General features: G+C 37.8%; 1 protein-coding gene across 1 annotated transcript; it reads right to left on the bottom strand.

Annotated features, from left to right (window-relative positions):
* Positions 1–3,861: 3,861 nt before the first annotated feature.
* On the bottom strand, positions 3,862–7,370 carry FSCB (fibrous sheath CABYR binding protein). The gene has a single exon (XM_087429088.1). It carries the CDS (start codon positions 6,640–6,642, stop codon positions 4,033–4,035), a length of 2,610 nt encoding a protein of 869 aa, XP_087285214.1. The 5' UTR covers positions 6,643–7,370; the 3' UTR covers positions 3,862–4,032.
* Positions 7,371–27,895: the final 20,525 nt, after the last annotated feature.

Genomic DNA, 27,895 nt, shown 5'->3' with positions numbered 1-27,895 from the left:
AACCTAGCTTAGTGACTCCTACACATCAGGCAAATGAGAAAATACTGGAAATGGGTAGGAAAGTATGAGACACACTCTTGTCATAAATCCTACATCTAGGCACAGTGTTACACAATCAAGCAGAAACTCTCAACTCCCAGCTTCTTCCTGAGGAGTGAAGGGTTTGGACCATGCATCTAGTACACTTGAAAGCCCAACTTTTAAGGCTACCACCTGAGAATTTGGCCTCCAAATTACCTAGTTCTGAAAGCCAACAAGCTTTGCATTCAAGAGTCCCAGAGGACTATAGCCAATAATAAAGCAGTTAATCATATGAACATCTCAATAGATGCAGAAAAAGCATTTGACAAAATAAACATCCTTTCATGATAAAAACTCTCAGTAAATTGGGTATAGAAGGAACGTACCTCATCATAATAAAGGCCATATATGACAACCCTACAGCTAACATCATGCTCAAAGGTGAAAAGCTGAAAGCTTTTCCCTAAGATCAGAAGAAGACAGCAATGCCCACTCTCGCTACTTTTGTTCAACATTGTACTAGAAGTCCTGGCCAGGGTAGGTAGGCAAGAAAAAGCATCTAAGTTGGAATGGAAGAAGTAAAACTGGCTCTTGCAAATGACATGATATTTTACATAGAAAACTCTAAAGTCTCCAACAAAACACTGTTGGAATTAATAAACAAATTCAGTACAGTTTCAGGATACAAAATGAACATACAAAAATCAGTTGAGTTTCTATACACTAATAATGAACTATTAGAAATCCCATTTACAATACCATCAAAGACAATGAAGTACTTAGGAATAAATTAACCAAGGAGGTGAAAGATCTATACAATGAAAACTAAGACATTGATTAAAGAAAGTCAAAGAAGACACAAATAAATGAAAAGATATTCCATGTTCACGAATTGGAAAAATTAACATTGTTAAAATATCCATACTACCCAAAGCCGTCTATAGATTCAATGCAATCTCTATCAAAATTCCAATGGTATTTTTCACATAAATAGAAAAAACAATCCTAAAATTCACGTAGAACCACAAAAGACCCCAAATAGCAAAGCAATCTTGAGAAAGAATAAAGATGGAGACATCAAACTTCCTGATTTTAAACTATATTACAAAGCTATAATAATCAAAAGAGTAGGTTATTGGCATTTAAACAGACACATAGGTCAATAGCATACAGAGCCCAAATATAAACCCGCGCACATATGGTCAATTAATTTTCAACAAAGGTACCAAGAATATACGATGGGGAAAAGATAATCTAGTCAATAAATGGTCTTGAGAAACTTGGATAACCACATGCAAAAGAAAGAAATTGGACCCTTATCTTACACCATACAGTACAAAAATCAACTCAAAATAGGTTAAAGACTTAAATGTTAAGACCTGAAATAATAAAACTCCTAGAAGAAAACACAGGCAGTAAGCTCCTTGACATTGATCTTGCTAATGATTTCTTTTGATGTGACATCAAAAGCAAAGAAAACAACAACAAAAAATAAAGAAGTGGGACTACATCAAGCTAAAAAGCCTCTGCACAGCAAAAGAAACCATCAACAAAATGAAAAGGCAAACTATGGAATGGGAGAAAATATTTGCAAAGCACATGTCTGTTAATGAGTTAATATCCAAAATGTACAAGGAACTCATATAACTCAATAGCAAAAAATATTCAATAACCCAATTAAAATGTGTAAGGGACTGGAATAGACATTTTTCCAAAGAAGACATACGAATGGCCAACAGATACATGAAAAGGTGCTCAACATCACAATTGTCAGGGAAATGCAAATCAAAACCACAATGAAATATTACTTCACCCATGTTATGATATTTATTATCAAAAAGACAAGCAATAACAAATGCTAGAGAGGATGTGGAGAAAAGGGAACCTTTTTACATTGTTGCTGGGAATGTAAACTGGTACAGCCATTATGAAAATATTACAGAGATTCCTCAAGAAATTAACAATAGAACTACCATGTGATCCAGCAATCCTTCTTCTGGGTGTATATACAAAGGAAATGAAATTATTATCTCAAAGAGATATCTGTACTCCCATGATAATTACAGCTTTATTCAGAATAGCCAAGGTATGGAAACAACCTAAGTGTCCATCAATAGATGAATGGATGTGGTATATACATACACAGTGGGATGTTATTCAGCCATGAGAAAGAAGGAAATCCTGCCATTTGTGACAACATGGATGGACTTTGAGTGTATTATGCCAGGTGAAATGTCAGACAAAGATAAATATTGTATGATATTGTTTACATGTGAATCTACAAACTCATAGAAACAGAGAGCAGAATGGTAGTTGCCAGGGGCTAGGAGGTGGAGGAAATGGGAGATGTTGGTTAAAGGGTACAACTTTCAGTTATAAGATGAACAAATTCTGGGGATCTAATGTACAGAATGCTGAGTATAGTTCATAATACTGTATTACATACTTGAAAGTTCCTACGAGAGTAGATCTGAAATTGTCTCACCAAAGACGAAAATTGTATTTATGTGAGGTTATGGATGTGTTAACTAACCTTATTGTGGTAATCATTTTGCAATACTGTATGTATCAAATCATCACATTGTACACCTTAAACTTACACAATGCTGTATGTCAATTATATCTCAGTAAAGGAGAAAAAAGCAAATACAAAAAGTTTTTTTGGAAACAAGAAGCCTCAATAGAAAATCTAAAATAGAAAAAAAAAAAACCTTTTCAAATTTAGAAAAAGTAGTTTAACTGGATTTTAAGTAGCTCAGAAAACATAAAATCAAAAGGACTTGGAAATATCAAAAAAGCAACCCTCAATCGAGAAGTCCAGAATAATGTTTCTCAACATCAAATCTGGCACATATAAAAAAAAGAATGTGCTTACAAAAATTTTTATAAAATTCTGAAAAACTCACTTAAAAAATATTACATGCTCTTGGTTACAGAGGTAATGAAGAATATAAGAAAAATCTAATGATTATAGGGCATCAAAGTTTAACAAGGCTTAGAATCATTAATCTAGAATTTTCACTAAACAGAGAAATACACTAACCAAATTAAAAAATTTTTAAGAGAATCATCTCACCATTTCAGCACATTGCAACTGAATTGTAGCTAGACAAAATATTTTCCCAAAAGTTACCATAATCATAGAAATCGAGATGTCCTTTAATAACAGAAATTTTAGAATAATCTATAATTACTATTTAAAAATGTTAATAGCTTACAATATAGTAATTCAACTTTATTCTAAGTTTCTCTTCATCACAAGTTCAGAGTGCTGCTTCCATAGGACTCATCACATTCTAAGTTGAAATGAAATAAAAACTATATAGGAATATGCCCTCAAGGCCATCTAGGTATATTTTTCTTCATGTTTCCACACATTATTTAATACATCATCCATGGTTATCTTCACTGAAATGAAGATTTTTACAAAGGAAATAAACTTCCTATTCCGACGTTGAATTGTAAAATATGCAAGAAGATAAGAATGAAAACAAGGAAGAAATGCTTGTCTCAGAAGGAATCAAATGGAAAGAGAATAAGAGATACGATGAACTATAGTGAGAAAGAAATCACTACAAACCTTTAGATGTATGGCTAAAACCCAAAGAATTTAAAGTAGATGAAAGAACTGTAAAAAATAAAATGCCTTTTCCACTACAAGCTACATAGAGAGAAAAGAAAATATGGCTGTAGAGTATACTTTACCCTTGTCAACAAGGTTGAGTGTAGAAAAGATATTTTAAGTAATTATTTCAATTGTAAACTTACTTCATTTCAAAACAGGCATTTTATACACTCTAGATTTGAATGAAAATAACACAAGTAATTTTAAACCACCAGTTTTTATTGTTCATTTTCCAACTTGCAGTCCACATCTTGGGGTTTCCTTTCATTTGCCTGTTCACAAAGCTATTTCCAAATGCCTACCCTTTTCTAAAGTACGTACTTTCAGACCCCTCAGCTTCTGATTGTAGCTTAGTTAAGACCTGACTACAGCTGAGGAGGAGGCCCCTATTTTCTTTGTATACGGATGACACCGTCTATTTCAATAGTAGAAACCTGTTCGTTCTTGATATTAGATGAATCTTTGGGAACAGGATCCAGTTCTAATGGCTCTTCATATATTGGCTCATCTTTCAAAACCATGGATTCTAATGTTACTGGGCCATCTGCTATCTGGGGAGACTGATGTTCAGTAGACACGTTCTCTACCAGAGGCTCAGCTGCAGGGGTTTGTTGAGAACGAGGAGGCTGAACTTCAGCAGGGGTGTCTTTCATAAAGATTTGTGTAATGAAATTGGGCTCTTTAGCTGGTGGAGGCTGTTTGTCAACAGGGACCATTTCTGAAGTAGTTTCTTCAGTTGGTGGGGGCTGAAGCGGAACATGATGCTCTTCTGCAGGGGCCTCCTCGGCTGGTGGAGACTGAAGTTCAGCTGGGGCCTCTTCTGCAGCGGCCTCCTCCACTGGTGGAGAGTGAACTTCAGCTGGAGCCTCTTCTATATGAGCCTCCTCGGTTGGTAGAGACTGAACTTCAGCCAGTGCCTCTAATGCAGGCGCCTCCTCAGCTGGTAGAGTCTGAAGTTCAGCTGGTCCCTCTTCTGCAGGGGCCTCCTCAGCTGGTAGAGACTGAGGTTCAGCTGGGACCTCTTCTGCAGCAGCCTCCTCAGCTGGTAGAAGCTGAACTTCAGCCGGGGCCTCTTCTACAGCGGCCTCCTTAGCAAGTGGAGGCTGAACTTCAGCCAGGGCCTCTTCTGCAGTGGCCTCCTTAGCAAGTGGAGGCTGAACTTCAGCCGGGGCCTCTTCTGCAGCAGCCTCCTCAGCAGGTGGAGTCTGCACTTCAGCCAGGGCCTCTTCTGCAGCGGCCTCCCCAGCAGGGGGAGGCTGAACTTCAGCTGGTCCCTCTTCTGCAGCAGCCTCCTCAGCAGGTGGAGGCTGAACTTCAGCTGGGGCCTCTTCTGCAGTGGCCTCCTTAGCAAGTGGAGGCTGAACTTCAGCCGGGGCCTCTTCTGCAGCAGCCTCCCCAGCAGGTGGAGGCTGAACTTCAGCTGGGGCCTCTTCTGCAGCAGCCTCCTCAGCAGGTGGAGTCTGAACTTCAGCCAGGGCCTCTTCTGCAGCAGCCTCCTCAGCAGGTGGAGGCTGAACTTCAGCCAGGGCCTCTTCTGCAGCGGCCTCCTCAGCAGGTGGAGTCTGAACTTCAGCTGGGGCCTCTTCTGTAGCAGCCTCCTCCACTGGTGGAGAGTGAACTTCAGCTGGAGCCTCTTCTACAGGAGCCTCCTCAGCTGGTGGAGACTGAACTTCAGCCAGTGCCTCTAATGCAGGGGCCTCCTCAGTAGCTGGAGGCTGAACTTTGGCAGGGACCTCTTCTGCAGTGGTCTTCTCAGCTAGGGGAGGCTGAAGTTCATCTGGGACCTCATCTATAGGGGCCTCCACAGCTAGTGGAAGCTTAAGTTCTGGGGCCTCCTGTGTAGGAGCCTCTTCAGCTGGTGGAGGCTGAACTTCAGCAGAAACCTCTTCTAAAATATCGTCTTCAGCAGGGGCTGGCTCTACTCTAGCAGGGACCTCTTCTGCAGGGGACTCTTCAACTGGTAGAGACAGAACTTCAGCAGGGGCCTCCTCAGCAGGAGGCTCCTCAGCTGGGGAAGGCTGTGTTTCAACAGGAGCCTCTTCAACTGCTGGAGGCTGAACTTCAGCAGAAGGCTCTTCTGAAAGAGCCTCTTCCACATGGGCATCCTCAGCTGGTGGAGGCTGAAGTTCAGCTGGGGTCTCTCCTGCAGTAGTCTCGTCTGCTGGTGGAGGTTGCAGTTCAGCAGAGATCTCTTCTGCAATGGGAGGCTGTACTTCAACTAGAACGTACTGCTCGTCTTCTAAAAGTACCGGAGTACTTTTTATGTTTTGTTGACTAAACGAAGATCTGCTGATACTGTTCTGCCTAATTTCTTCACTGTTACATGTTGCGGGTTGAAATTCAGGATGTTCACTAACAAAAATCTTCCCTGAGGATTTATACATCTGTGCACCTTCCTTCGAATTTGAAGAACTACCTGTCTTGCCAATAAACACTATTTCTGAATCACTAAAGTACGTCTGCTGTTCCTTGTCCACTTTTTCATTTTGAGGAATGTTTATCATTGTCCAGTCTCCAGTACAACTGGTCTGCTGAGATCTGTCTATTTTGAGTTGAATTGAGTGTCTGCTTAGTGGAATTTCTACTTCCTGAACACTCTCTGGAAATTCAGGGGCTGACTCTCCAACAGCAGCTGGCTTTTCTTCAGGTACCACTGTCTCACCAACTGACTTGATTTCTTCTTTTTTCTCTTCTGCAATAGTGTCTGTCTGCAGAGATTTATCAGTCATATCCTGTACACGCTTTCTCTTCATCCAAGTTTGCTGAAGTTGAGAAGATACTCTAAGAGACTCATAGTTGACTTTGCTTCCAGGAATATTACCAATACTAAGGGTAGCTTTGGGGCCAGATGATTGTGGCATCGGCAAGGGTTTCTTTTTTTCTGTCACTTCAGTCTGCTGGGATTTGTCTACCATTGGTTGGCTGGGTCGTCTTCTCTTTCGAATTTCTTGCCTCCCTGCTGAGATAGGCTGATCAGGTTCATCACTTTCTTCCATTTCTAAGACTGGTGAATTTCAAATTTACTAAACTTCAAGTGCTTAGTCATCAAGAATTCACAAATGTACCAGATGGTTAAGCCTTTGCCTTCCTTCATTAAGTGTTTTTCTGTTGAGTTCCCTCAGAAAAAAGTAATTCATGTATTATTGCATTCTGTACCACACTCTTGTTGGATCCCACCTTATTCAGTAAGCATCTTTCTTATCTAATCTCCAGTATGACTAAATCTTACTTCTAGAAGTTTCCCTCAAGGATCTATGACATCACAGCCAATTGTCCCTACAAAGTTCCATAAGTGGTATTCCCAGCACTTTTTAACTTGTTAAATACTCATGGACAATGGCTGCAAGTGAGAAAATCTACTGTTTGAAACATTCAAGTTGAAAAAAGCATTTGTCTACCAGAGGAACATCAAGAAAACTCCAGTTACACTGCTCTTTAATAGTTGAAGTGAATGCTTTTGAACTCACAATTCTGTTCTTCTCATCCTACTATCAAAGACAGTTATAATGCAGAACTCAGAATGCCGCAGCCTATGTTCAATTGTTGGAGAAAACAACTGATACGTGTGGCAATGTTCTATCAATGTATGTTTATATTATTTGAAAGTTAATATTGTTTGAAAAATTTGAGTTCTGAGGTCCATATCCATGTAAGCTCCTTTCCTGTGTCCTTAGCATTCAGTAACCACAAGAACCTACTATCCAAATATATATACAAATAGGTAGCATGTTTGCCTTCTCAAACATATTGAGATATTTTTATTTTCAACTATTTCAGAAAATAGTTCCATCCAAAGTTTGCCAAATAAAAGAATGTTGAGTCTAAAGATGTGTCAAGTGAAATAAAATGCATCTTTTGACAGTCACTATATACTCTGCTGAATAACCACATGGGACCGAATTCCCCAATGAAGATAAAAACTTTAAATTGAAGCTTTGAAAAAGAGGAACCCCAGTAAAGCAAACTGTAAATGGCATCCTATTAGATTTGGAATACAAATAAAACTTTGACTTATACATTACACAAAAATTTCATTAGAAAGATTGAGATTGGTCAAAAGATGTTCAAAAACATATTCCTTTAGTCTAAAGAAAGTTAAAGAGGAGAAAATAGACTTTAAAAATATAGTGACAAGAGACATAGTAGTAAACACATCTAAACAATCATTATGACTTCATTAACCTGGAAATATTTTTAAATTTCTCTATGCTGTATTGCCCCTAGGAGATATAAAAATGCCATCGACTAATTCCCCTTGTTTGACATGCATTAGTCATAATTGTAGCTAGGTCGTCTTGGCAAAATAAATGAGCGCTTTCCACATTCTTTGACCCAGCCCCTGCAACAGCCTCTGTCTCTTGGTAGAGATCAGTGAATATTTGTCTAGTGTAGTTGGAAGATTGTGATTAGAAACCATGCTGCTTGGCCTACATCTCAACTTGCTCTGCTCTCATTTGTGTCTATTCTGCTACACTGTGTTATATCTTTCTAAGATTTAATAAAGTGAATTAAAACAATAGTTATTTTACAAAAGAATTGACATAGGTTTTAATCAGACCTGCTGTAGTTTGAAAACCAGGTTGTTTATCAACCTCTTTGTGGTCTGGTGCTCCTCTCAAGTGCATCTGTCAAACATTGCATGTGTATTTCATAATCAAGTCTCTGACATTTAATGTAGTATCTTTAAAGTCTGTTTTGGGTCAATTCATAACAAGAAATAAATGAGAAAACCAACATTGCACTAATTGGGTTCACGTAACATTGCATGTATTGGATTAATTTTGCTTCCTCAACTTAAATAAGATTTTTACCAAATTTTCCATAGACATAAACTGAATTTGCAATTTCATTAAATTCTCAATTTCCAATTCTTTGATATTTGTGTTTTCCCCTCCAAGAAATAACGAACTTGATCTTCCTTAATTATACACCAAACTTTCACAGTAAACTGCCTTTTGCCACTAGCTTATTCACAGAAGCAAATTAGCATTCCTAAATAATCAATAAATTAAAATTTTACTTGAAATTCCAAATAGAATTATGAGAGATTTCATAGAGCAGTTTCTTATCATATTTCTTAACATCCACAAATGCTCCTTTTGCCCTGCTGATCCACTAACCAACTAATCATTAATCTATCTTGTCAATTTAGAGGTTGGGGTTTCATCCTTTATTCTGGAAATCTCACATGATTCCGCTTTCTTCTCTTCACTTGGTATACATCTGTTATGGGTTGAATTGTGTATCTCAAAGAGATATGTTGAAGTCCTAATCCCCAGTATCTACGAATGCAACCTTATTTGGAAATAGGATCTTTACAAATGTAATCGGATTAAGACAGTGTCCTTATAAGAAGATGAAAATTTAGATACAAAGAAAACACAGAGGGAAGATGGCCGTGTGAAGATGGAGGCAGAGATTAGAGTGATGCTGCCACAAAGCAAAGAACAAACAAACACCTAGGGCTCCCAGAAGCTGGAAGCAGCATTGAAGGCTCCTCCCCTAGAAACTACAGAGGGATCATGGCCCTGCTAACACCTTGATTTGGGACATTGAGCCTCCAGAAGTGTGGGAGAATTTCTGTTGTTTTAACCCAGTTTGTAGTACTTTCTTATGGCAGCCCTAGGAAACTAACACAACATCCTTTCAGAGCCCCATATTTCTGACTTCTGCCTGACACGCTGTTCTTCTGACTCTTTCTCTATCTCTAGGGCTAGTTTCTTTATTTCGGACTCAGGTCTGGCATTTAGTTTCATACCATATTTGACACACTTCTGTAGTCATAAAACCAGAGGAATTTGCTGAAAGGCCTCTTCCTGATGATTTGCATTTATTTTACCGAAAACAAATTTGCTGAGTAGCACTTAATTTCACGTATAATTGTAACAACTTTGAAGGCTATGATTTAGAGATAGTAGAGATGTTTCAAATCAATAATAAACAAACATATCTAAATAATAAACAAAATATCTAAAATGTGGCCTATATTGCTTTGTTCTTAGCTGAGTAGATCAAATAAGATGAAGTCTGAAAAATGTTCATTGGATATAACAACTATGAGGTCACCAGTAAGTTTAGCAAGAGCAATTTCAGTGGAAGGGTGGGAATAGAAGCCATAAAATTCTAAAACTTCTGTGAATTAAAAATAAACAAAATTAAAATGCAATGACAAATGAGGAAAAATAAGTACAAAATATAACTTAAAGAGCTATACTTAATATACTAAAGGATATTAGAATCCATTATAAAAATAACACAGTAGAAAAATTAACAAAGGGTAATTCAATACATAAATAAATATATATGACATCAAATTCACTTCTAAAATGAAAATTAACATAATGTCAATGTAAAATTAGCAAAGATTAATTTTTTTTTAATTTGTTTATTGCAGTAACATTGGTTTATAACATTGTAAAAATTTCAGGTGTACAACATTGTACTTCTATTTCTGCATAGATTACATCATGTTCACCACCAAAATGCTAATTACAACCCATCACCACACACATGTACCGAATTATCCCTTTCACCCTCCTCCCTCCCCATTTCCCCTCTGGTAACCACCAATCCAATCTCTGTCTCTATGTGTTTGTTTGTTGTTGTTATTATCTACTACTTAATGAAGGAAATCATACGGTATTTGACCTTCTCCCTCTGACTTTTTCACTTTGCATTATACCCTCAATGTCCATCCATGTTGTCACAAATGGTTGGATTTCATCGTTTCTTATGGCTGAGTAGTATTCCATCGTGTATATATACCACGTCTTCTTTATCCATTCATCCCTTGATGGGCACTTAGGTTGCTTCCAAGTCTTGGCTATTGTGAATAACGCTGCAATGAACACAGGGGTGCATGTACCTTCACAAATTGGTGTTTTCAAGTTCTTTGGATAAATACCCAACAGTGGAATAGCTGGATCATATGGTAGTTCTATCTTTGATTTTTTGAGGAATCTCCATACTGTTTTCCATAGTGGCTGCCCCAGTTTGCACTCCCACCAGCAGTGTATGAGAGTTCCCTTCTCTCCACATCCTCTCCAACACATGCTGTTTCCTGTCTTGTTAATTATAGCCATTCTGACCGGCGTGAGGTGATATCTCATTGTAGTTTTGATTTGCATTTCCCTGATAGTTAGTGATTTTGAACATCTTTTCATGTGTCTGTTGGCCATCTGTATATCTTCTTTGGAGAAATGTCTGTTCAGGTCTTTTGCCCATTTTTTAATTGGGTTGTTAGTTTTTTTGTTGTTGAGATGCATGAGTTCTTTATATATTTTGGAGATTAAGCCCTTATCAGATGTATGGTTTGCAAATATCTTCTCCCAATTGTTAGGTTGTCTTTTCGTTTTGTTGATGGTTTCCTTTGCTGTGCAGAAGCTTTTTAGTTTGATGTAGTCCCATTTGTTTATTTTTTCTATTGTTTCTCTTGCCCGGTCAGATGTGGTGTTTGAAAAGATGTTGCTAAGACCGATGTCGAAGAGGGTACTGCCTATGTTTTCTTCTAGAAGTTTCACAGTTTCAGGTCTTACATTCAAGTCTTTAACCCATTTGGAGTTAATTTTTGTGTATGGTGTAAGGTAAGGGTCTACTTTCATTTTTTTGCATGTGGCTATCCAGTTTTCCCAACACCATTTGTTGAAGAGACTTTCTTTTCCCCATTGTATGTTCTTGGCTCCTTTGTCAAAGATTAGCTGTCCATAGATGTGTGGGTTTATTTCTGGGCTTTCGATTCTACTCCATTGATCCGTGTGTCTGTTTTTGTGCCAGTACCATGCTGTTTTGGTTACTATAGCTTTGTAGTATATTTTGAAATCAGGGAGTGTGATACCTCCAGCTTTGTTCTTTTTTCTCAGGATTCCTTTAGCTATTTGGGGTCTTTTGTTGTTCCATATAAATTTTAGGATTCTTTGTTCTATTTCTGTGAAAAATGTTGTTGGAACTTTGATAGGGATTGCATTGAATCTATAGATGGAATATCTATAGATATTCCATACTTTAGGAAGTATGGACATCTTAACTATGTTAATTCTTCCAATCCAAGAGCCCGGAATATCTTTCCATTTCTTTGTGTCTTCTTCAATTTCTTTCAGAAATGTTTTATACTTTTCAGTGTACAGATCTTTCACCTCTTTGGTGAAGTTTATTCCTAGGTATTTTATTCTTTTTGTTGCAATTGTAAATGGGATGGTATTCTTAATTTCTCTTTCTGCTACTTCGTTGTTAGTGTACAGAAATGCAACTGATTTTTGTATGTTGATTTTGTATCCTGCAACTTTACCATATTCATTTATTACTTCTAAAAGTTTTCTGGTGGATTCTTTAGGGTTTTCTATATATAAAATCATATCATCTGCAAATAGTGACAGTTTCACTTCTTCCTTTCCAATTTGGATCCCTTTTATTTCTTTCTCTTGCCTGATTGCTCTGGCTAGGACTTCCAGTACTATGTTAGATAGGGGTGGTGACAGTGGGCATCCTTGTCTGGTTCCTGTTCTTAGAGGGATGGCTTTCAGTTTTTCACCATTGAGGATGATATTAGCTGTGGGTTTCTCATATACGGCCTTTATTCTGTTGAGGTACTTCCCTTCTATACCCATTTTATTCAGAGTTTTTATCATAAATGGATGCTGTATCTTGTCAAATGCTTTCTCTGCATCTATTGAGATGATCATGTGATTTTTATTCTTCATTTTATTAATGTGGTGTATTACTTTGATTGATTTGCGAATGTTAAACCATCCCTGCATACCTGGAATAAGTTCCACTTGATCATGGTGTATAATCTTTTTAACGTATTGTTGTATGCGATTTGCTAGTATTTTGTTGAGGATATTTGCATCAATGTTCATAAGTGATATTGGCCTGTAATTTTCTTTTTTTGTGTTGTCCTTGTCTGGTTTTGGTGTCAGGGTAATGTTGGCTTCATAGAATGAGTTAGGGAGCTTCCCCCCCTCCTCAATTTTTTGGAAGAGTTTGAGAAGGATAGGTATTAAGTCTTCTTTGAATGTTCGGTAGAATTCACCAGGGAAGCCATCTGGTCCTGGACTTTTATTTTTGGGGAGGTTTGTGATTACTGTTTCGATCTCCTTACTGGTGATTGGTCTATTTAAATTCTCTACTTCTTCTTGATCCAGTTTTGGAAGGTTGTATGATTCTAAGAATTTATCCATTTCTTCCAGATTGTCGAATTGGTTGGCATATAGCTTTTCACAGTATTCTCTTACAATCTTTTGTATTTCTGAGGTGTCTGTTGTAACCTCTCCTCTTTCATTTCTGATTTTACTTACTTCTGCCTTCTCTCTTTTTTTCTTGGTGAGTCTAGCTAAAGATTTGTCAATTTTGTTGATCTTTTCAAAGAACCAGCTTTTGGTTTTATTAATTTTTTCTATTGTTTTTTTGGTCTCTATTTCATTTATTTCTGCTCTGATTTTTATTATTTCCCTTCTTCTACTGATTTTGGGCTTGGTTTGTTCTTCTTTTTCCAGTTCCTTTAGATGCATTGTTAGATGCATTGTTAGATTGTTTATTTGAGATTTTTCTTGTTTGTTGAGATAGGCCTGTATTGCTATAAACTTCCCTCTTAGAACCGCTTTTGCTGTATCCCATAAATTCTGGCATGTCGTATTTTCATTTTCATTTGTCTCCAGGTATTTTTTGATTTCTTCTTTTATTTCTTCGTTAACCCAGTCGTTGTTCAGTAGCATTTTGTTTAATCTCCACGTATTTGTGGCTTTTCTGATTTTCTTCCTATAGTTGATTTCTAGTTTCATACCGTTGTGGTCAGAAAAGATGGTTGGTATTATTTCAATCTTCTTAAATTTATGGAGACTTGTTTTGTGGCCTAATATGTGATCAATCCTGGAGAATGTTCTATGTGCATTTGAAAAGAACGTGTATTCTTCGGTTTTTGGATGGAATGCTCTGTATATATCTACTAGGTCCATCTGTTCTAGTGTGTCGTGTAAGGCCAATGTTTCCTTATTGATCTTCTGTTTGGATGATCTATCCGTTGGTATAAGTGGAGTGTTAAAGTCCCCTACTATTATTGTGTTACTGTCTATTTCTGTTTTTATGTCGTTTAATAATTGCTTTATATATTTAGGTGCACCTACATTGGGTGCGTAGATATTTACAAGTGTTATATCCTCTTGTTGGATTGTTCCTTGATCATTATGTAATGCCGTTCTTTGTCTCTTTTTACAGTTTTTGTTTTAAAGTGTATTTTGTCTGATATGAGTACTGCTACCCCAGCTTTCTTTTCATTGCCATTTGCGTGGAGTATCTTTTTCCATCCCTTCACTTTCAGTTTGTGAGTGTCTTTGGGTCTGAAGTGTGTCTCTTGTATGCAGCATATATATGGGTCTTGTTTTTTTTATCCAGTCAGCCACCCTATGCCTTTTAATTGGAACATTTAGTCCATTGACGTTTAAAGTAGCTATTGATAAGTATGTACTTACTGCCATTTTTTAACTTTTTTTTTTCTCAGTGTTTTAGTAGTCCTTCTCTGTTCCTTTCTTCTTCTATACAGAATTGATGGTCACTTTAGTTTGACCTCTGTCTGAAAGCTGTACTCTAACTCCCCTCCTCCCTCCTTTTATGTTTTTGATATCATATCTAACCTCTTTTTTGTGCATTTGTATCCATTATGTTCTAATCATGGAAATAGATAATTTTTCCTATTTGTGGTCTTTTCTTTTCCCCTTAAATCAGTCCCTTTAACATTTCTTGTAGCACTGGTTTCTTGGTGACAAACTCCTTTAATTTTTGCTTGTCTGGGAAAATTTTGATCTCTCCTTCCATTTTGAATGATAACCTTGCTGGGTAGAGTATTCTTGGCTGTAAGTTTTTTCCTTTTAGCACTTTAAATATATCATGCCATTCTCTTCTAGCCTGTAAGGTTTCTGCTGAGAAGTCAGCTGACAGCCTTATGGGGTTTCCTTTGTATGTAACTTGACATTCTCTTGCGGCTTTTAGGATTCTCTCTTTATCTTTAATTCTGGACATTTTGATTATGATGTGTCTTGGTGTGGGCCTCTTTGGGTTTATCTTGTTTGGGGTTCTCTGTGATTCCTGTACCTGGATGTCTGTTTCCTTCCTTAGGTTAGGGAAGTTTTCATCTATTATTTCTTGAAATAGATTCTCTGCCCCCTTGTCTCGCTCTTCTCCTTCTGGGACACCTATAACACGGATGTTAGTGTGCTTGATGTTGTCCCAGAGGTCCCTTAGACTGTCCTCACTCTTTTTAATTCTTTTCTCTTTTACCTCTTCACCTTGGGTAATTTCTTTTAGTCTTTCGTCCAGCTCGCAGATCCGTTCTTCTGTATCCTCTACTCTGCTTTTGAGTCCCTCTAATGAATTTTTCATTTCCAGTATTGTATTCTTCATTTCTGATTGGTTCTTTTTTATATCTTCCATTTCTTTGTTGACATTCTCACTGAGTTCATCTATTCTTCTCCCCAGATCAGTGAGCATCCTTAACATTCTTAGTTTGAACTCTCTGTCGGGTAGGTTGCTCATTTCTGTTTCACTTAGTTCCTTTCCTGGGGTTTTGTCCTGTTCCCTTGGAATGTATTCCTTCGCCTCCTCATTTTGCCTCTTTCCCTGTGCTTGTGTCTATGTATTAGGTAGGTCAGCTATGTCTCCTGCTCTTGGATAGGTGACCTTATGTAAGTGATGACTTAGGAGGCTTCCAGTGTGCTTCCCTCAGTTCTCAATGTTCCAAGGGTGACCCTATGTGGGCTACGTGTGTCCTTCTGTTGTGGCCTGTTTGCTCTCCCTGTAGGCACCCAGGGAGGCTGAGTTATGCTCCTGGCCAGCTGCTGTAATGCTCAGCTGCTTGTAGTTGTTGTGGGCCCTTCAGTCTCTTTATCAGGTGTGGGGAGCCCCAGCACAGTTGGCTGCAAGTTCTAATAGCACATTTGTGTTGCAGTATTACTTTTAAGTGAGTAGGCCCCCAGCGTGGCAGGTTGTTAGGCTCAGGGCCTTACAATTGCTGTAAGCCTCTAGCCTATTAGGTCTCTTGTCCTCTCTCTGAGGATTGCAGCTGGGTGGGGCTGGCCTCAGGCATAGGAGCACCCAATTGTTTCAGGCTTTGGAAGGTGGGGCAAACCTCCTATGTGGGTCTTTGAGAAGCACAAGTCTTCTGCAGCTGACAAGCCCTGCCGCCCACAGGTCCACACACACAGTCAACACAGTCCTGCCCCGTGTGTGTGCCCCGACCTCCCCAAGCGGACCCAGTCTCTCCACGGCGGGAGCCCCACACACTCCGCCACAGCCCCACACTCTCTACCCGCTCCTTGTGCACACCCTGCCCCGCTAAAGTCGGCTCAGTTGCCAGGCTGCAGAGAATCCAGTCACCAATCTATGCAGGCCCGCAAGTTGCCTGAGGGCTTGTTGTTGGGTGGGGCCAGTCTCTAGGGTGGGCTGCCTGCCCTGGCTGAGCTGGATTAAATCGGTGCTCTAGTGAGTGGGGTAGACCCTGGGCTAGCAGGCCTCAGGGAGAACTCCAATGGCGTCTGTGTCAGCACACCCACACCAGGCCACAACAATGGCCGCCGCCAATGTCCCAGTCCCTGGAGAGGTCTCACCCCTCACCGAGATGCACTCAGGGCCTATTAGGTGAGTCTCTTGTCACCAAAGCACTGTGCACCTTTCTTTGTGGTGATTTTAGGATGCTTTCTGAAATGGGTGAGTTTGCGCGCGGGCCCTTTAAGAGCCAGTTTTAGTTTCTTTGTGAACCGGGTTTTCTGGGGGTGCTCCCCAGTGTTTTAGTAGCAGCACAGTCAGATATTATGCCGCTGGTCTCACTTGTGCTGGGTCCACAAAATGCCCACAACGGGGGCGCTCCCCGGCTCAGGGCCCCGCGCCTCCAGGGAGGCTGCGTACCTGTGAGCTGCTCCCGGCGGCCGTGAAGCTGGCGGCTTGTGAAGGCGGCGTTTTTCCTCTCCGGAAGGGAGTCTCTGCCTCTTCTGCCTCAGTTAGGATTGTCCGTTGTTGCAGGAGTTCCTCTCATCCAGTTGTCAGTTCTGTCTCAGGGGTAATTTTTCCACGAGTAGTTATAAATTGGCTGTGTCCACGGGAGGAGGTGAGTTCCGAGTCTGCCTACGCCGCCATCTTGACTCCGCCCCCGCCCCAAAGATTTATTTTAAAGGTAATACTTCCTCCAAAAAAAATGAGAATAGTATTAAATGGATGGTCTCCTACTTTACTGGCAGGAGTTTGAATTGATACAATCCTCATTCTGGATAATTTGAAAGTAAATATCAAAAGTTTCTAAAATGTACATACCATTTGCCAAAATTTCTACCTCCAAGAAACTTAATTTTTTGAAATAATTATTCCCTCAAGAAATATTTATTGTGCACCTATCTATTCCAGGGACAATGGCTAGGTGTTGGGTAAACAACAGAATACAAAAAGACATTGTTTCCTGTCCTTGTGAATCTGACAGCCTAGTGGGAGAAACTGAATAAACAAGCATAAAAATTGTGAAAAATTTGGTAAGTAATGAAGAGGGAATATATTTTAACTAGAGTAATAGGACCAGAAGGGGTTTATAGGAGAGAGCATCCAATTGAGAGAGCATCCAAAAGAGTATCAGTGGGAAGAAAATGCCACATTCTAGGGACTATAAGAAGTCTGCCGTGGCAGGAGAAGACCAAGTGAGCAAAGAAAAGCATTCATGAGAAGTGCTTGAAGGAGTAGATAGGGGCCTGATGATGCACTGACATATAGACTCTATGAAGTAGTCTATTTTGTATATAACAATTGTAAATATTTATACACCCAACTTCAGAACACCTAAATATATAAAGTAATTATTAAGAGATCTGAAGGGACAAGCAGAACAATAATGCAAAATAGTAAGGAACTAGATTACACCACTTTCATTACTGGATAATAATCTAGACAGAAAATTATTACAGAAACATTGGACTTGAACTACAGTTCAGATCAGGTGGATCTAACAGACATATAAAGAACATTCTTTCCAACAGTAGCAAAATAAACATTCTTATCAAGCACATATGGAACATTCTCCAGCAAAGAGCGCAAGTTATCTAACAAGATAAGTCTTAAAAAAAATTTAAGAAGATTGCAATCATATCAAGCATCTTTTCTAATATCAATGATTTAAAATTGGAAATCGATTACTAGAAGATAACAGGAAAATTCAGAAATATTTGGATGTTAAACAACATACTACTGAACAACCTATGGGTCAAAGAAGAAATCAAAAGGGAAATCAAAAATATCTTGACACAAAGGAAAATAAAACCCAAACGTACAAAAATTTATGGGATGCAGCAAAAGCAGTTCTAAGAGGGAAGTTTATAGCAATAAATGGCTACATTAAAAAAAAGGAATATCTCAAATAAACAACCTAACTTTACACCTCATGAAACTAGAAAAAGAAGAACAAACTAAACCCAAAGACAGCAGAAGAAAGGAAACAACAAAGATCAGAGCATAAATATATGAAATAGAACCTAGAAAGACAATAAAAAAGATTAATGAAACTAAGAAAAGATTTTTTGAAAAGATAAACAAAATTGACAAACCTCTAGCTAGACTAATTAAGAAAAAAGAGAGAAGATTCAAACAAAATAAAAAATGAAATTTTATTACAACTGATACTTAGAAATACTAAGGATCACAAGAGACTACTATGAACAATTGTATACCAAAAAATTGGGCAACTTAGAAAAAATGGGTAAATTCCTAGAAAAATAGAATCTGCTAAGACTAATCATGAAGAAATAGAAAATTTGAACAGACCAATAACAAGTAAGGAAATTGAATCAGTAATCAAAAACCTCTCAAGGGAGAAAAGCCCAGGACCAGATGGCTTCACTGATGAATTCTGCTATACATTTAAAAGAGTTTTACACCAATTCTCTCAAACTCTTCCAAAAAAGTTAAGAGAAGAGAACAATTCCAAATTCATTTTATGAAGTCAGCATCACCCTGACACCAAAGCCTGACAAGGGCACTACAAGAAATGAAAATTGCAGGTCAATATCCGTGATGAACATACATGCAAAAATGTTTAACAAAATTTTAGCAAATTGAGTTCAACAGCGCATTAAAAGAATAATACACCATGACCAAGTGGGATTTATCTTTGGGATGCAAAGATGGTTCAATATATGCAAATCAATAAATATGATACACCAGATTAACAAAGTGAAGGACAAATCACATGATTATCTCAATAGATGCAGAAAGAGCATTTGACAAAATTGAACATCCTCTCGTGATGAAAACACTCAACAAATTAGGTATAGATGGAAACTACCTCAACATTATAAAGGCTAAGTCCGCAGCTAATATTACACTCAACAGTGAAAAGCTGAAGCTGTTCTAAGATCAGGAAAAAGACAAGGAAGCCCACTCTCACTACTTCTATTCAACATAGTACTAGAAGTACTAACCAGAGCAATTAGGCAAGAAGAAGAATAATGGCATTCAAATAGGAAAAGGAGAAATAAAACTGTCTCTGTTTGCAGATGACATGATATTTTATATGGAAAACTCTAAAGACTACTCAGAAGTTGTTAGAACTAATAAAAAAACTCAGTAAAGTTGCAGGATACAAAATCAACATAAAAAATCAGTTGCATTCCTACACACTAACAATTAATTATCAGAAAGAGAAATTAAGAAGATAATTTCTTTTACAATAGCATCAAACATAATAAAATACTTAGGAATAAATTTAACCAAAGGGGTAAAAGACCCGTACTCTGAAAACTATGAAGATGTTGATGAAAGAAATGGAAAAAGATACAAATAAATGGAAAGATACCCCATGTTCACAGATTAGAAGAATTAATATTGTTAAAATGTCCATGCTAGGCCAGCCCCATGGCATAGTGGTTAAGTTTAGTGCGCTCTGCTTTGGTGGTCTGGGCACGCAGGTTCAGATCTCGGGCGTGGACATACACCACTCATCAGCCATGCTGTGGCAGCGACCCACATACAAAACAGAGGAAGATTGGCACAGATTTAGCTCAGGGCAAATCTTCTTCAGCAAAAAAAAAAATAAAAATACAATGTCCATACTATCCAAAGCCATCTATAGATTCAATGAAATCCCTATCAAAATTCCAAGGGCGTTTTTCATAGAAATAGAGAAAACAGTCCTAAAATTCATATGGAACCACAAAAGACTTCAAATATCCAAAGCAATCTTGAGAAAGAAGATCAAAGATGGAAGCATCATACTTCCTGATTTCAAACTATACGACAAACTATAGTAATCAACACTGTGGTACTGGCATAAAAACAAATATATAGATCAATGAAACAGAATAGAGGGCCCAGAAATAAGACCATACATACATGATCAATTAATTTTCAACAAAGGGGCCAAAAATACACAATGTGGAAAGGATAATCTCTTCAGTAAATCGAATTGGGAAAACTGGATAGTCACATTCAAAAGAATAAAATGGGACTCCTATCTTACAAAAATTACATGCACAATAATTAACTTGAAATGGATTAAAGATGAATGTAAGACCTGTAACCATAAAACTCCTAGAAGAAAACACAGTGAGTAAGCTCCTTGACGTTGGTTTGGCAATGATATCTTTGGATTTGACACCAAAAGCAAAGGCAGAAAAAGCAAATGTAAACAAATGGAACTACATCAAATTAAAAAGCCTCTGCACAGCAAAAGAAACTATCAACAAAATGAAAAGGCAACCTATAGAATGGGAGAAAATATTTGTAAACCATTTATCCAATTAGGGATTAATATCCAAACTATATAAAGAACTCATACAACTCAATAGCAAATAAAACAAATAACCCAATGAAAAAATGGGCAAAGGACCTGAAGAGACGTTTTACCAAAGAAGACATAGAAAGGGTCAATAGGTGTATGAAAATGTGCTCAACATCACTAATCATCAGTGAAATGCAAATCAAAACCACAGTGAGATATCACCTCACGCCTGTTAGGATGTCTGTTATCAAAAAGACAAGCAATAACAAATGCTGACAAGGATGTGGAGAAAGGGAACTCATCCACTGCTTGTGGGAATGTAAACTGGTACAGACGCTATGGAATGCAGTATGGAGGTTCCTCAAGAAATTAGGAATAGAACTACTGTATGATCCATCAATCTTATTTCTGGGTATATATCCAAAGGAAATGAAATCACTATCTTGAAGAGATATCTGCATTCCACATTTATTTCAACATTATTCACAATAGCCAAGATATGGAGACAACCTAAGCGTCTGTCAGTAAAGGAATGGATGAAGAAAATGTGAGATAGATAGATAGATAGGTAGGTAGATAGATAGATAGATAGATAGATAGATAGATAGATAGATAGATAGATAGATAGATATAACGGTATATTATTCAGCCTTAAAAACGAAGGAAGTCCTGCCATTTGTGAAAACATGAATAAACCTGGAGGACATAATGCTAAGTGAAATAAGCTAGACAAAGACAAATATATATGTGGGATCCAAAAAAGAAATTCAAACTCATAGAAACAGAAATTAGAATGGTGGCTGCCAGGGACTGGAGGGTTGGGGAAATGGGGAGAGGTTGGTAAAAGGGTGCAAACTTTCAGTTATAAGATTAATAAAATCTGAGGATCTAAGGTATAGCATAGTGACTATAGTAGATAATACCATATTGTTTAAGCAAAATTTACTGAGAGAGATCTTAAGCATTCTCACCAAAAAATTTTTTAAAGTAACTATCTCAGGTGATGGATATGTTAGTTACCTTTATTATGGGACTACTTTCACAATGTATAGATATATCAAATCATATCATTATACACTTTAAATATATTTTGCATTGTGCACTATAAATATGTTGTCATTTATACATCAGTAAAGCTGGGAAAAGAGAATTATTTTGTTTTAAATGTCATATAAAGTCATTGAAATGTTTTAAGCTTCCTCTGTCCTCTGTGTTTAGAATGATTGTGGGGACAAGAAGGAAGGGGGTATATTAGTTTCTCTGCTGTATAACAAATTACCACAAATTTAGCAGCTTAAAACAACACGAATTTATTATCGTACAGTTTTTGTGAGTCAGGAGTCAAAACACAGGTTAGCTGGGTCCTCTGATCTGGATCTCACCAGAGGATCTCACTTAAATCAGTGTCAGCCTGGGATGAGATCACATCTGAAGCTCAAGGTCTTCTCCCAAGCTCACCACGTGTTGACAGAACTCAATTCCCTGTGGTTGTATGACTGAAGTCACAATTTTCTTGCTAGCTGTCAGCCAAATTGGCTCTCAGCTCCTAGGGGCTGCCTTTAAGTCCTAGCTATGTGGCCCTCTCACAATGTGGCAATTTAATTTTTCAAAGATAGTAGGACAATCTCTTTTCTATGTGCTACAACAGAATCTTATATAACACACAGTTATCACGTGACTAATAATCCCATCACTTTCATCACGTAATATAACCTAATCAATTACATGTATCCTCTATCAACTATCAACTATCCCATGATATTCAGAGGTTCTGCCCACACTCAGGGGGAAGAGATTTTACAACAGATAGACCAGGTGGCAGGGAAGTTTGGGGTCATCTTAGAATTTTGCCTACCACAGAAGGCAAGAATGGAATCATAAAAATCATATAGAAGGCTGACAAGAAAAGAAGGCCCAAGACAAAGCCCTAATCAAACATTTAAATTTCAGGTAGAGGAAGAGAGGCTGGAAAAAAAATAACCGCAAATGAGTATTAGGTTGGTGGCAATCTGGATGGAGAAAACTACAGGTGAATTTTTGGAGTTGGGATCAACAGGAATTGGTGATAATTGGATATAAGGGAAAAAGGAAAGAAAATGATAAGAATGATTCCTAGGTAGTGATTTTTGCAACTGGGTGAACGGATGTACAATTTCTTGAGATGGAAAAAAAATGGATGTGGAGCAGTTGGTGAGGGCAATATCCAGAGTTCAATTTTGGACATGTTAATTTTGAGATGTCTGCGACACAGCGGGGTAGAGATGTTAGGTAATTCACTGAATATCAGGTCCAGAGCTCAGAAGAGTGGTCAGCACAAGAGACAGAAACTTGAGAATCATTGGATATAGATGATATTTAAAGCCATGAGGCTGGATATGATCACTTAGGAAGAGGGTCCAGAGGGACAAGAAAAGAGGGCCAAGACTGAGCCCACCCAGTTATCAAGCAGTTAAATGTCAGATAGAGAGTTAGGGGTTGGCAAAATATGACTGAAAATGAACAGCTAGAGATATCAGAAAACCAGGAAATTGTGTTGTCATGGAAGCTAAGAGAAGAGAATGTTTTAAGAAGGAGTGGTCACCAGTGTCAAATGATGCTCATGGATCTAGTCAGATAAGGACTAAAATTTCTCCACTGCGTCTGTCAAAATGGATCCCATTGGCGAATTTAGCTAAAGGGTTTTCACTGGAGTGGTGAAGTTGAAGAAAATGGATAGAGTTACAAGGGGACAATGCTTACCAAAAGCTTCAGCAACAAAGATTATGGAAAAGGATGTTTATTGTCACACTAAACAACAACTAGATATAACCTCTAATAATAAAAGGACAAATAGTATATCTCTATATTGAAATGATGTCACCATTAAAAATCATGTTAATGAAAAATATGCCATGACAGAAAATGCCTACAACAAAATATTACGTGGGAAAAAAGCAGGATAAAAAATTGTAAGTATGAGCCTCTTTTCACAAAATGAATATTACATATTACACATGACACACTTCTTTATACATGTAAAATGCTTAGAGAAAGAATTAGAATGGTATAGTTATTGGCTATATATTAGTGGATGAATGAAAAGTGATTACAGCGTAACACCTATTCTTTTCTATATTTCTGCATGTTTCAAAATAAATAGTATTTATATTTCAATTAGAAAAAATAAGAATGGTTATAATAAAGTAATATACTGGAGTCTTTAAAATTTCTCCTATAGGGAATAATAGAAACAGCTGACTACAGTTAAGAGGACCCCCAGGACCTACTCAGTTCAACATAGGTTGAAACCCAAAATGAGTTGCGCCATCAGTCTGTACAATTGTTTAATTTTTCCCAACTGTGTCGGCAAACCTATGTACAAATTCACAGAAGGTGAGCGATTGATGCAAGTTTTTTGGGTTTGCCAGGGTGGTGGAGCAAAAAAGTGAAAAGGAACAAGGGAGTTAACTACAAACTAAGGCCAGCTATGACAGGAAGTGAAGACAAGTATAAACTGAGATGTGGGGAAAAAACGGAAGGGACTAGGGACTGAAGCTCAACGAACAAGCATAGTGGGAGCAAAACAGTGAGAAAATGGAAAAGATAGGAACAGTGATGAGGGAGTGGGATGCTATAATTTAAGATAAAAAAAGGCGAAGTAGTCTTGGCTTACAATAAAACCAAGGATGTGGTTGGGGTAGAAATAAGGCGCAAGTCCCTAAACTTCAGGAACTCAAGGAACCTTGAGGTTAGGTACGAGCTTCAATAAGTAAACATATTTTACGTAACGGTTAAGGGAAGAACTGAAGCAGGCACGGGCTCCTACTCCCCATCCCAAGGTGCTTGCAGTTTAAGGAAACAAAGGGCCTCCGTTAAAGAAGGTTGTTAGGAAAGCTGCATCTTCAGTTAAAGCAAACAAATGGATGTAGCAGGCTATCAATATACTGACAATGTATGGAAGCTTTTTTTTGGAGGCAGGGGAGAGAAATGCCCCAAGTAAAAGGATTGAGCTGGATGGGATCAACGGAAGACTAGACGTCAAAAGTTCATGACCAAGACAACTGTAACGTTCCCCTCAGCTTGACTAAACTTTACAGGCTTCTTCCGGACTCTAAGCCCCTGACTTCCATTTTCTTAGAGCACTTTCTTTAGAAAACTTTGTCCCTGTAAGTTCTTTCTCCACCTCTTTGAGATACAAATCTTTTTTAAAGCCTCCCACCAGTTTCACAACTCAGGACTCTCTCAAGGATCTGGGAGCCAGCTTTTTAAATGTGATTGTCAAGGAAAAGAGTGCCTCCATCTCTCAGTTTTGTGGGGAGGGTGGGAGCCTCGCTTTGGTGGGCAGTGGGTGCCTTGCTCCAAGTTGTAAAACTACCTCCTGTCATGAGAATTTAAGTATCATAGATGGCCTAAAATTCACTCCACCCCAGCTCTTAAAAATTATCCTGGCCTTTGTTTCAGTGGAGTTGAGTTCAGACTGCATTTTGGTCTCCCTCCTCTGTTGCAATAGCCTTGAATAAAGTCTTCCTTACCTGTTTAACTTTGTCCAGTACAATATATTTTTTTGAAAGAGTAAAAGAATAGATTATACAAGGAAAGCTCAGTATGAACAGTGGCCAAAAGTAACAACGATGTGAAGAATTGTGAGATATTCTGGCCACAACATTCTCAAAATATCTCAGATTAAAAGGTATTCCACTGTAAGTGCAGACTACAACGTTTTATTCTGGCAATCCTTGTTTAATCAGAGGCTATTGAACTATTTTTGCCTGATTCTTCTTTCTAAGTGTTTATGCTAAAAAGACTTTCTGTATATAGGACAGAGTTTTGGTTTTTTTAGGTATTATTTTTGTCATTATTGCTTTACTAGAGGAAACACCTAGAAACTGTAAATGTAAATAACTAGAAGACTGGGGCAAAAGGATATTGTTTTTTTCTGTGGATGCCTTTGCAATCCTTCACTTTACTTTTATAGTAAGATGCCAAACAAGATTGGATAGATAGATGATAGATGGATAGATAGATAGATAGATAGATAGATAGATAGATAGATAGATAGATAGACAGATGATAGATAGATAGATATCCAAGACTAATTCAACAAAGCAAATTCCAGAGTATATCAGTTAGTACATATTCAGAATACTTTCCTAAAATATTATACAATGAGAACCTATGTTCATGCTGATTATAACAAACATTCAAAAATACTTCAGTGTCTTCTGAATCTTCATATTTTAAATTACATATTATTCTGATGTATTCCGTTTGCCATTCTAGGTCTTCTCTTCACTTTTTTCCACCCTACGTTGTACCCCAGGAGCCCAGCGTAAATGGACTACAAGAACGGGTAACCTTGCTTTTTCACTTTGGTTGAATTCAGCAAATGGAGCACACTCGGCAGGAGATCTGAAGGAGGCAGAAGAGTGAGGTTCCCCCAGCAACTTCACTGAAGAGTTGCTTCGAGCTGGCTGAGTCTCTCTGCCGAAGGTCGCAGCTTCTGTAAGATCCTCCGTGCATAGGTCTCTCCAAACAGCTCACACACGTGCTCTCTCTCTCTCTTTCACACTCGTTATCTCTCTCTCAATTCCTCATTGTCTCTCTCTCTCTTCACTAAACGACTCCTCCCCTGCCCCTTTCAGCCTAGGGATAGTCATGTTACTAGGGCAGGGTACTGTACTAGCCTATATGATTTCCCTTACACTCTGCCCAGAATTTCATGCTTAGTCCCCTTATTAGACTCTCCTTAAATTACCCAAATTGAGTATTTTCCTGTGAGGAAGGATATATATATCATATAAATTTAGAGATTTGAAGATGTTGTTATATATCATAAGCTTTGAATTCATTTTATGGTATATGGTTTAAGATATAAATTTCAGATAATAAGAAAGTGCAGCTACCAAAACACTCTTTTCTCTAAATATTTTAGATAAATGGTACTGTTTGTTTCAGATTTTACCCAAGTTTAGCTAGAGAAATAAAGGAGTTGAGAAAGCAGCTTATGCCAATGCTCTTTAATCCACCCAAATGGGAAAATCAAATTAAATATCAGTTACACTACTAATCAAGCTTTTAATAAATAGGCTACATTACAGGAGTCAGGGGGAGGAGTTTCAGTGACAACAGGCATCTCTCTCATTCCCTTCCTGAGTCCTGCTGTGATGATCCAGGAATTCTCCTTGAATGGGTATAACTTAGCAATGGAGAAGAGAGTAGTAATTCTTTCTGGACCATGGCATAGTTGCTGCTGGGCCCTGGGTTAGTCTGTTGTTATATGAAAAATGTAGGATGCACACTCAGTAGTCCCGCCCCATGACAAGAGCTCAACTTCTTACAGAGTAATTTCTTCACCAGAAGTGGGTTCTTCACCAGAACCCACTTGGTCGAACCCAAAAAGTTACTACATTAGAATAGGAATTTAATAGGAATTAAATTAATTCTTTAATTTAAAAAATTAAAAATACTTTTTTTATTTAGTGAAAAGAAATTTTTCTAACACAAAGGACTAAAACATTCTTGTAGACAGCAATTACTGGTCAGTATAGGGTCTTAATATTCCTCTTTTTAATCTACGGATTTACAATTCTTAACATTTGTTCTCTTTTGCTCTTTTCCTGAGACAATTAATTATAAAGAGAACTTAACAAAATCTCATATGTAGATTTAAAGCCCAACATATATAAAACCATATGACAAAATGAAATATAATAAAACATTAAATTACTCCTCCAGATCATCTCTAAATCTAAAATGTCACCTCTCCAGATCAAGAGAATATGAGTCAAATCCTATTAATGAAAATTTTCATACCTGTGGGGTAACTTTTGGGCTCCTCCTAACTGCAGTCCTCCTTAGACAAATGACATATCAGGCTGCTTAAAGAATGTTGTTCCATGTACAGCAATTTGAGTGAACCCTTTGAATGAAAATTTCTGTTTAGTCTATCACTTCTTTTGAAAATGTTTTATTTAACATTACGTAGTTAAAATAGAGCATCATTTTGACCGAAATATAAAAAAGTACACGTTAAGTTCTACTTTGAAATGTTCTAATTATATAGAGGCAGAAATGCTCAGGCAGAAAAGAAACTATAAGAAATGCAAATTCAGCCATTTGAAAGACTATTAAAAATTCTTTATTAGAAAAAGAAGACCAAGTTTTTAAACATGCCCAAAAAAGTGCTTCGAAATATCCTCCAGGGACAAATCACGAACTTGCTGAGAAAGAACTTTAAAAGGATTATAAGTATCCCTCCTAACCATTCTGACTTTAGATCATGGATGACTAGAGACCCCTTCCCTAAATATAGCCACCAGAAGTTTCTATAAAAAGAGTTAAATTCTACTTGTGAAATATCTGCTGCCCTGTCCAGAATAAACCCACCTGTTTGCCTCTCTGCCCTACAAAACTCATCCCTTGAAGAAAAGGCGACAGAGGCCCAGCTTGGACCAGATTGTTTGCCATCACTTGGTGGGATCTGAGGTGTGGCTGTGTTTTACCCAAACTACATCTGACCCTCAGAACTCGAT

Source organism: Ceratotherium simum, chromosome 3 (genome assembly GCF_057802395.1).
Source record: "Ceratotherium simum simum isolate JZ-2026a chromosome 3, ASM5780239v1, whole genome shotgun sequence".
NCBI classification, from domain to species: Eukaryota; Metazoa; Chordata; class Mammalia; order Perissodactyla; family Rhinocerotidae; genus Ceratotherium; species Ceratotherium simum.
The sequence above is the reverse complement of the archived record's forward strand: the minus strand, read 5'-3'. Positions and strand labels throughout refer to the sequence as shown.